Source organism: Phlebotomus papatasi, chromosome 3 (assembly GCF_024763615.1).
Source record: "Phlebotomus papatasi isolate M1 chromosome 3, Ppap_2.1, whole genome shotgun sequence".
NCBI classification, from domain to species: Eukaryota; Metazoa; Arthropoda; class Insecta; order Diptera; family Psychodidae; genus Phlebotomus; species Phlebotomus papatasi.
In genome coordinates, this window is record NC_077224.1 from 88,039,965 (window position 1) to 88,051,563 (window position 11,599).

Consider the following 11,599-nt stretch of genomic DNA (forward strand, 5'->3'; position numbering starts at 1 on the left):
CACAGCAAGGGCCAAGAGATGCCAAGCCGTCGACGTCAAGGGTGGGATAATAATTGCAAGTAGTGTACTTACCAGTCCTGCGGATTCGGACTTGTACAGTAGACTCTCTCAAATTCGGGCATTTGAGACCGAAATTTCACCCGAATTAGAGAGAAATTCGGGCATCACACTGTTTAAAAAGCAACGATTTTTGTTTCATCTGCATACTCAAATTAATTTCACGTACTCATATTTATTGAAAATTTCATGAACACCTTTAAAAAATGCAAAATCACATAACAACTAAGACAAACTATGGCAATTTTAAGGATAATTGCTTCATTCGATAATCATATAATCAAACTTGAAAAATGTCAACAAACTTTTGCGAATTTAACTGCCGCCCGAATTAAAAAGTAGCCCGATTTTAAAAGTGCCGAATTTTGCGAGAGTCTACTGTACCTCTCAAAGTTGATTTCTTACAGAAAATAAAATTGTCCATAGCCTTAAAACTCCTTAGAATCTCAAAAATCTTGCTAAAAAATTGAGGTATTTGGCTAAGTTTCATTTAATGATTCATTAATGGACAAGAGCTATCAGTTTTATAGATGATTGAAAGCATTTTATATAAGGTAAAGTGATCTCGACTCGACCGGTGGGTCAATATTTGAATGTTTGATGGTGAATTTCTATAAAATTGTCACTGATTCGTATTTATTTATGGAATAATTGACCTATTAATATTAGATCATACGCCAAATATTAGTGCAAATATAAATAAATTGAATAAATAACTCTACCGGTCGAATTAAGGGCACTTTACCATATTTATCAAAAATTCAAATACCTTTCAAATGGTCCTAAACTTGACCAAATCTGTAAAGAAATATGCCGTCAAGAGCGTTTATATCTCTAAAATTTTGAAAAATATTTTTTATGCCTCCAACCCACCTTTTAGATCGGAAAAATGAAACTAAATAGGTAGTTTTATGCTTCCTATTCACAGATATGGAATTTGTCCAAGAGAAAAGATATTCCAAGATCAATTTCGAAAGCCAAAGAAAATATATTTAATTCTCGTTTCGTCCGTATGGTGGCTGAAATACTCCCTGTTCGAATTTCGAAGTGTCCGAGTGTCAATATCTGTCAATTTTCATTATTTTGTGAAGAACAAGCTTAAACTAGTCCTGTTATTATTCTACTTTGTTTCTAAATGTTAGAATGCCTAGTTGTTAAATTTCGAATTTAATTTCGAATATTTTAAATCTAAATCAGAATATATCTTCCAAAGTATCATAAATTTTAATAATTTGGTTTTTTATTCTTACAATTAAAAGTGTACTAGCTATTAACGTTAAATTCAGTTCCTAAGCTAAAATCATTATAGACACAATTTTTCAAATATACCTCTCATATCTCTTACATATATTTGACCTTTGTTACGGCCCTTTACAACTCGAACTCAAAAAAGAGAGCTGTTATATAATCGATTTTTTTAAACTTGTCGCCGCCCTAGAGCTTAAACGGTAAGAGATATCAAGTTCCGGTCTTCGGTGACCCCCCATAAAAAAACGATATCTCTAGACGTTTTTTTGTTATTTTTTTATAAGGATTACCTAACATTGAAATTGTTTTTTGAATATAAAGTCAATAAATTATGGTTTTTTTTATTGTAATTGCTGACTAAGAAAATCAATTATAAGAAAAACACAGATTGTACTTTATTCTTAACCTTCCCAGATTCTTTTTCGAATTTTGAATACTTTCGAATTAACTTTCGAAAAGAGAAATATTTAGGTTTTTGTGGAATTTCTGTTAAGAATTTCAAAGCCATTGAAAATATACAAAATCTTCATATTATTTGTCTGTGGTGTACCTGATACATGCCACTATTTCTCACCTTGCTCTTAAAAGCATTGTAGACAAAGTACAACTTCTCTCTGTGGAACAATAAAAGACACAAATCTTCTAGTTAATCCGATAATATTTCTGAAGGTTGAATATTTCCACAAAATCTCTTTGAGAATAATTTTCTAGGTCAAAAATGATTTCATGAGTGAAGAATGTGCTAATTCGATAAATCCTCCGATTTTCTCCATCATTTCCAATTAAATTACATCCAGAGGGCTGATAAAAATAACATTTCCTTTGCAAATTAATAGGACCTTCTACTGATCCATGGCAACCAAGGCAGAGGGTGGCAAGAACACCCCTTTTTGGGCCAATTTTCCTCAGTCCATCCTGTTCTATCCCAATTCTGCTGAGGAAATTGAATAACAATTGAGGGATCCGTTTTGGGGGGTGGACAACAAAGGTCCGACATATGTTTTTCAACCCCTTAATGAAGTGAAAATTGAGTTGAGTGGCATTTTTCTCTGGGTGCTGTTTCAAGGGGTGAAAAAGTGCCATAAATGAGCATTTTTTTTCGACTGTTTGAGGGTTTAATAAAAATTCCACAGACATCGAGAGAGTTTGAAAACTAGGAAAAACACGGAAAATTGACACCCATCGCGACTTTTCATCGACTAATACGCTCCCTGAGGACCTCATTGCGGAAAGTGTCAATTTTCATCCCTCGAGGATGTGGCTGATGCGCATATTTTCCTTCCAACAAAAGTCACAATTCATTTTATTTCCAGGCTCCCACAGGGATAATTCTCTTGGGACTTTTGGCCGGGATATATCGCAGAAATGTTGTTTGTTGAAATATTGTTTTTAGCAGTTTTACACCCACATTATTGTATTCCACCCTCGTCAAGCCACCCCCTAACAGTGTAGGAGATAAAACCTCTCAGATATGATATGATTGAATTAATTTTACACCCCCATTTTGTGGCTTGTTTTACACAACTTTCTGTTGTTGGTTGGGTGCTAAAATACACTAACTTATCCTTCTCTATATTGAATCAAATGAAATTATTTCACCCTCGTAGATGGGAAAATTCAGGAAGTTGTCGGTTGAGAAATTATCTCCTGAAAGAAGAAAATTGTCGGTGCAACACTCTGAGAAACAAAAAAAAATCTCTGTCTTATTTATTGTCTAAGATAAAGAAATCCTGGAATAAAAATTATAAAATTCTAAGAACAATTATAAAATTCTTTTTTACAAAATATTGTTATTAAGGAAAAAGTTATTTAAGATCAAAAATTTAAATTAGAATCCTGATCATAGTTCAAGTTCTCCACCACTTATACGGGGACTTATACGGGGTTCAGACTTAAGGTTTAGCCATAAGGCTTAACACCTCTAATTTCTTTATCAATTAAAAGGTTTTGGAAAAATCTAATTTAGAATTGAATTATTCAAGATTAATGACCTGTTAGATTCTGAAAAACCAATCAAATTGGTTTCTATTTAGGGTTTTGAGGCTTTCCGGGGAACTAAGTTGAATCTCTAGTCTGAAGGCCGCTTTAGATGCAATACCGCAAAAGTACTTTCGCATCATTTACCGTTTACCGGATTTCAACCGATTAGAATCTATTCATAAATCGCTCAAAACATTTCTCAAAATACCTTAGGAGTAAAAAAAATGATTTTCGGATAAAAGTTAGTTACCGGTTCATAACGGGTTCATTACCAGTTCAGAACTGATTCAGCCATATCAACATTCCAAGACCTTTCGAACGAGTTCAAAAATGATCCCCTTCGCTTGAGAGATACGCCATTTGGAGCCTTTTAAACCTTTAAGCTTGAAAACTGTGAGGAAATTATTGAGCAACTGCTCATTGGTTCAGCCGGGTGGAATTGGGTAAAGGGAAGTTTGGGTAAAAAGTTCAGTGGAGTTATGTCAAATGGTTCTAGCACACACGTTGAAGAGTAAAAGACACGCGGAAGGTTTTTGTCAAGTGAATTAATGCAAATTTATCCTCTTTATAATCAATTTTTCCAAATAATTATTACAAACTGTTATTGTCAAATTTAAAAAGGCTATTATTTTGAGTTGAAGTGCGTGAGATCGGAGGAAATAAAGTCTTGGAAAAGTAAAGCATCTTTCTGGAAGGCTGAGATTGGGAATCCGGTCAATTCGACCCGGATTGTAATCTAAGCCCCCCCTTTCTCCCCAACAGGTAGTGTACTGACTAATTTATCAAGGCTGATTGGAGCAGGATCTCATGCTATTGTGCTTTCTCCTTAAAGGTATCGTAGTAAAGCTGCAAGTCTCCATCTGGTTGTAGTAGGATTCTCATACATCCTCTTTCTCTCTTAAAGGTATTTCTCCCACATATTTCCTGGTCAATTCGACCCGGATTGTAATCTAAGCCCCCCCTTTCTCCCCAACAGGTAGTGTACTGACTAATTTATCAAGGCTGATTGGAGCAGGATCTCATGCTATTGTGCTTTCTCCTTAAAGGTATCGTAGTAAAGCTGCAAGTCTCCATCTGGTTGTAGTAGGATTCTCATACATCCTCTTTCTCTCTTAAAGGTATTTCTCCCACATATTTCCTGGTCCTTCGAGACACCGAGACAGAACTAGTTCCACGTCCTCCACGAGGCTGAGGTGCTACACCTAGAAGTTTCCTCCACGCCTAAACCAAGTCTGCTCTTCATAACCTCAATTCACGGCTGTCTTGAGTTGCATCCATCTACGGGATTTGAAGACTTTTCACTCTCGGCAAGACAGGAGGCAAGACAGTATTCACCACGCACGGCCATTTTGGGAGTTGCAGTCTCTGATCTTCAGCTAGACAAGGCGGCAAAATGGCAACACACATGTCATCGAATGATGAACTCAAACGCTTGCACAGGGAGAGAGGCGATTGCAAGAGAACACTCACACTTCTTCAGAAGAAGCTACCAACGACAAGTATCACTGAATCGCTCTCTCAAACACTCACGAATGAAGTCTATGCAATTCAAATGAAGTTCGAAAAGATCCATCATCAACTTTTGGATGCCACAGAAGATGATGAGGAACAGTCACTGAAGGAAGAAAAGGAAGCTGATGCTTTTCTTGAGCGATGTCTAGACATGAAGCTTCAACTTGGGGCTCTTGTCGAACAAAGCAGGTCTCATACCACGGGGTCTGGTCAAACTCTTGACACGAATGACATGGCAACTGTTCTCACGAATCAGACAGACATCCTGAGGAAAATGATGGAAATGCAAAGAGGTTCACCGTCTTCCGGGAATCAATCTCGCACAAAGCTTCCGCATTTGGATCTTCCAAGGTTTGATGGTCAGTATACGGATTGGCTGAACTTCCGAGATGCCTTTGAAAGCACTATCCACAACAATGAAGACCTTAAGCCATATCAGAAAATGCAGTACTTGAAAATGGCACTTAAGGGCAGTGCAGCAGAAGACATAGGTAATGTTCAGATTTGTGACGCCAATTACGAGCCCACATGGACCAGATTGAAGGAAAATTATGAGAAGAAGATTAATCTGGTCGAATCATTCATTGATCAATTTATGGCTCAGTCTAAGAAGAAAGTGGATAGTTTCACTGACCTTCAAAATGCTGCAAGGAAATATCGTCAGATATTTGACAGCTTGAATGCTATGGGAGATGACTGTATGAAGCTCGATGTATGGTTGATCTACCTCATGAAGCTCAATATGAGTGAGCAATTTCGCACAAAATGGGAGGAAGGTAGAGATACGGAGAAGATGCCAGACATTGAGGATTTCTTTAGTTTTCTGAAAAGGACTACTGATATCATGCAGCGAGCAAATCCTGGATCAATTACAAAGAGTTCCTCTAAAACTGAAGACAAGGGCTTTGTCAAATCCAACAAGGGAGGAATTAAATCTCACCACACTGAAGTTCAGAAGGATCTAATGTGTGCCCAATGCGGAGAATCTCATGTGCTCTACATGTGTGACAGTTTCAAGATGCTGTCAATCGACGACAGGAGGAAATTGGTGAACAAATCCCTCCTCTGCTTCAACTGTCTTAGGGGGAAGCATTCCTCTAAGAAATGCCAATCACAATCACGGTGCCGTTACTGCGGTCAGGCACATCACAGTTTGCTCCATCTTGGATCGCAAACAGGGCAGTTTGGAAACCAACCTGCATCTCAACACAATCCAAAGGCTGTCCAGATTTCTGGTCAGACACAAGTTGTACAGAACTCTGTACAAGAACCACAACTGAAGCTTCAGGATTCGACCACGGTTCCTGACACTTCTCAAGTCTCTACAAAGTCCATGGTAACTACACATCACTCATCGGTGCTCCAGCGTGCCCTTCTTCCCACTGCCTTGGTTCATATCAAAGATGTCAGTGGAGAAGATCAAGTCTGTCGTATCCTGATCGACGGAGGAGGAGAGTGTACCATGGTTTCCGAGGAGTGTGCTCAACGACTCGGACTTCCGAGAAGGAATGCTAGGATTCCTGTGACAGGAGCAGGAGAAGTGACAGTTGGATACACGAAGGGAATTGTTCAACTGAACATTTCATCACTACACGACAAAGTACGTAAGATCCAGGCGGATGCTTATGTCATGCACAAGGTCACTTCGCTCTTGCCACCCGTGTCTTTGTCTCATAAGGCATGGTCTCATGTCGACTCACTGATGCTTGCTGACCCAACTTTCAAGACCCCGGGGAAGATAGACGTGATTCTCGGTGCCGAGTACGCTCATGAAGTCAATCTTCCACACATTTTGAAAGGCAAGGAGGACGAGCCCATCGCGCAATTGACTATATTCGGATGGATCGTCGCAGGAAAGGTTGAAGGTCAGCCTCAAAAGATAACCTCTCTACACACTCAATGCAATCTAGACGAGACTCTCAAGCGCTTTTGGGAGACTGAAAACGTTCCTCGTGAGAGGAAGAAACTTTACACTGACGAAGAGAAGCATGCTGAGGAGCATTTCTCCAAGACTCACTCACGTGACGAGACGGGACGTTATGTGGTAAGACTAGCGTTCAAAGACAAGCATGACGCTCTGGGTGACTCATCATCGGCAGCAATGGCGCGACTCTATGCTATGGAGCGACGATTTGCACGCAACCCTCAATTTCACACAGACTACAAGAAGTTTATGGATGAGTATAAAGACCTGGGTCACATGGAAGAAGTTCCTCCCGAGGAACTTATCAAGCCTGACGCCGAGAAGTACATCTTACCACATCAAGCAGTTTTGAGGCCTAGCAGCGAGACAACGAAGCTCAGAGTTGTGTTTGATGCTTCGGCATCTACCCGTCCTCGGAATCCATCTCTCAACGACATCCTTGCGGTCGGCCCAATACTACAAGATGATCTACTGTCTATACTGCTGAGATTCAGAACCTACGAAGTGGCATTTTCTGCTGACGTGGAGAAAATGTATCGGCAGATCTCAGTGGCCCCCGAGGATAGAGACTATCAGCGCATACTATGGCGCAATGACAACTCCCAGCAAGTGAAGACATTCCGTTTGTCTACTGTGACGTACGGAACCTCTAGCGCTCCATACCTAGCTACCAAGGTGCTTCAACAGATGGCGAACGATTATTCAGATGAGTTTCCGGAAGCTTCCAAGGTCATCTTGAATAGCTTCTACATGGATGACCTTCTCTGTGGTGCCTCTAACATGGAAGAGGCCCGAAAGCTTCGCCAGGACATCCAAGAGGTTCTACAGCGAGGAATGTTCTCTCTCCGGAAGTGGTCTTCCAATTCTAGTGGGCTGTTAGAGGAACTTCCACCTGACATGCAAGCATTGTCTCCTGAAGAGGTCAAAGGACAATCGAAGACAATCACCGCCCTAGGGCTAAGATGGTCTCCAGGATCTGATGAGTTCTCTCTCATCATTGAGACTCTATCCAAGGTCACCACCAAGAGGGAATTTTGCGCAGCCACGGCAAAGATTTTCGACCCATTAGGCTTTATTTCACCGGTGACAGTGAAACTGAAGTCCATGTTCCAGTCGCTATGGCTCACAGGAATCGGATGGGATGATCCAATCCCGCAGGATTTGTCTGATGAGTATCAGAAGATGCTTTTCCAGTTTGGTTGTCTGAAGGATGTGAGCATCAACCGATGCCTACCCTCCACTGATGGTGTCATCGAGCTCCATGGATTCTCGGATGCTTCCGAGAAGGCCTATGGTAGTGTCATTTACGCGAGGGGTCAAGACGCTCATGGGAATATTATGACAAGCATTCTCATCGCAAAATCTCGAGTGGCTCCCGTGAAATGTGTCTCAATTCCACGTTTAGAATTGAACGGCTGTCTTCTTCTAGCGGAACTCATGGAAAAGGTGAAGGCAGCAATTCCCAACAAAGATGTCAAGATGTATGCGTGGACTGATTTCATGGTAGCTCTCCAGTGGATCCAGGACACGCCACGGAAGTGGAATACATACGTGGCTAATCGTGCAGCTCTAATCCAGGAGATTACACCACCAAGTATCTGGCGCCACGTACCCACTTCAGACAACCCCGCGGATTGCGTATCCCGGGGAATCTCACCCGAAGAACTCATGGCTCATCAACTTTGGTGGCACGGACCTCAGTGGCTTCTGAGGGAAGAGGAAAACTGGCCAGCTAATCCAGTGAAGAAGTGTATCACGAATGAGGAAAAATCATCTAAAGTGAAAGTGTTTGTGACCCAAGAAGAAAATGACACAAGTGTTATTGGTCAGCTGATTGCCAAAAACTCTAATTACTTAACCACGATTCGCGAGTTTTCTTATGTGCTTAGGTTTATTCACAATTGTTTTGCAAAAGAGAATGACAGATTGACGGGATTTCTCTCAGTGAGTGAACAAAATCAGGCTCTGAATCGTATTTGGGCTCATATCCAACAAAAGTGTTTTCCTGAAGAATACAAGTGCTGTGTCAGTGGAAAAAGTGTACCAAAGTCGAGCAAACTGCGAAAGCTAGTACCCTTCTTGGATGACAACGGGGTTATGAGGGTCAAAGGGCGTCTACAGAATGCAGATGTGACAGATGAAGCGCGCCATCCAATCATTCTACCCTCTCATCACAAGTTTGTCCAGGATTTAGTGAGATTCACGCACGAGATGTATCTTCATACAGGTGCAACTCATACCCAGTGTATTCTTCGTGCGAAGTATTGGATCATTGGGATGCGATCTCTCGTCAAGGGAATCGTCAGGAAGTGCGTGAGGTGTGCAAGAATCCGACCAAAATTGGAAACCCCCTTCATGGGAGATTTACCAGCAGTCCGGGTGCAGCAAAATAGACCATTTTACAACACCGGCTGCGACTTTGCGGGTCCATTCCAGTTTCGATCGTCTTATCTCCGAAAGTCAGTGATAACAAAAGGCTACCTGTGCATCTTTATCTGCATGGTCACAAAATCAGTACACCTAGAGGCTGTCACGGATTTGAGTACTGAGAAATTCATCGCCAGTCTTAGACGTTTCACCGCCCGCCGTGGCCAATGTGGCACTCTCTATTGTGACAATGCCACAAATTTCGTGGGAGCGACAGGAGCCAGCCGAGACGAGAGAATCAGGGGAATTCGAGATCATAACCACAAAGTAGTCAAGTTCATGTCGTCCCTTGGGACTCAATTTCACTACATCCCCGCTTATTCCCCCACCTTCGGAGGATTATGGGAGCGTGGTGTTGGCAGTGTCAAGAGCCACATCAAGAAGGTCATCGGAGACACTCCACTGACGTATGAGGAATTCTCAACTGTGCTCGCACAGATTGAGGCATGTATCAACTCCCGGCCTCTGTGTGCCATGTCCTCAGAAGTTGATGATCTTCAGCCCCTCACGCCAGCGCATTTTCTAGTGGGTCATCCGCTAACCTTGCCACCTGGGCCTGAACTCATGGACATGAACCCGAACAGACTATCACGATGGAATCTCCTTCAGAGATTTGTCCAACACTTCTGGCGTCGTTGGCACCAGGAGTACATCACGACACTACAGAATCGACCAAAGTGGTGCACTAGCACGAAGAATCTTGAGATTGGAGATCTGGTGTTGGTGCGTGAACCGAACATGAGACTTTCATCATGGAAGATGGCACGGATCATAGCAACTCATCCAGGAAGGGACAATGTTGTGCGAGTCGTGACCATCAAGACGCAGGAAGGAATGCAGAAGAGGGCTGTGAACACCCTAGCCAAACTTCCAGTGGATTCTTCTGTTGAGGATTCCCTCAACCCGGGGAATATGTGAGGAAATTATTGAGCAACTGCTCATTGGTTCAGCCGGGTGGAATTGGGTAAAGGGAAGTTTGGGTAAAAAGTTCAGTGGAGTTATGTCAAATGGTTCTAGCACACACGTTGAAGAGTAAAAGACACGCGGAAGGTTTTTGTCAAGTGAATTAATGCAAATTTATCCTCTTTATAATCAATTTTTCCAAATAATTATTACAAACTGTTATTGTCAAATTTAAAAAGGCTATTATTTTGAGTTGAAGTGCGTGAGATCGGAGGAAATAAAGTCTTGGAAAAGTAAAGCATCTTTCTGGAAGGCTGAGATTGGGAATCCGGTCAATTCGACCCGGATTGTAATCTAAGCCCCCCCTTTCTCCCCAACAGGTAGTGTACTGACTAATTTATCAAGGCTGATTGGAGCAGGATCTCATGCTATTGTGCTTTCTCCTTAAAGGTATCGTAGTAAAGCTGCAAGTCTCCATCTGGTTGTAGTAGGATTCTCATACATCCTCTTTCTCTCTTAAAGGTATTTCTCCCACAAAAACCGTTATTAAAAATTATTCTCTAAGACATCCAAAAATGAAACATCCTAAATTGAATGAAGGAGAAGAGTAGAAAAAAATGAGAGAGCATGTTAATGGTTTCAGGGTCGACTTATGGGGGTACCCCGAAAGTCCCATGTTTCTATCTCTAACCGTTTGAGCTCTAAGCGTTGTAATGGCCGAACGGATAGATCCATAGACCGACAGACGGACAATAAACGTAACGACATTTCCCAGAAATCGCCTTATAAAATAATTTGCGCCACTGCGTAGGAAAATCCCATGAAGTGTCATCACTTCCTCACCGAAAATTCTCCAACAGATACTTAGGGAAAAGTAGAGGAAGGCCAAGTAACAAAGCTGAACTGGTATGTAACGCAATTTCGGGGGAGAAGATTCATCAGGTTCTGCTTGGGAAATCTCCGGTAATATAGCACAGAAAAACGGGGATTTTTTTTAAAGAAATCCCGGGGAACTTCCCGGGAATGATGAGGAAAACTAAGAGATTTTACCCAGGGACATATCCGTGAACTCGCCTGAAAAAGTCAGAGATCGGAAAGGCTAGGGGACTTTTCTCAAAGAAATCCCTGGGAACTCTTCGGGAAAGATCGGAAAAACTTGAGGATAACTCTCTGGAAAATCCTTCATTGAGAAAAAAGAGGGTGCGATCAACATTTTTTCCTCAGAAATTCACACTTTTTGGGTTTAAAAATATATCAACATTTCTTAAGGTTAATTTTACACCTTATTAAGGGTAAAATTAACATGAAAAAGGGTACCATTAACCCCTAATACACCTAAAAAGGGTAATAGTTATTTACAACAATTTTGGATCAATACTGCAGAGTAAACTTAGTGCGTAATTTCTTGAGCAATACCACTCGAAGTCCTATGATCGGTAATCTTGGAGACTTGTCAAGGAAAATTCCTTTGGTACCTGGTGAAATTTATAGGGAATCCCCTGATGAAATTTCCTTCGGGAGGATTTTTTATTGCGTCTGAAATGCGAA

At 41.4% G+C, this 11,599-nt stretch overlaps 1 protein-coding gene across 1 annotated transcript; it reads left to right on the plus strand.

Annotated features, from left to right (window-relative positions):
• The first annotated feature begins 4,678 nt into the window (after positions 1-4,678).
• Positions 4,679-10,066, plus strand: LOC129806797 (uncharacterized). Its single transcript, XM_055855571.1, has one exon. It carries the CDS (start codon positions 4,679-4,681, stop codon positions 10,064-10,066), a length of 5,388 nt encoding a protein of 1,795 aa, XP_055711546.1.
• The last annotated feature ends 1,533 nt before the right edge of the window (positions 10,067-11,599 follow it).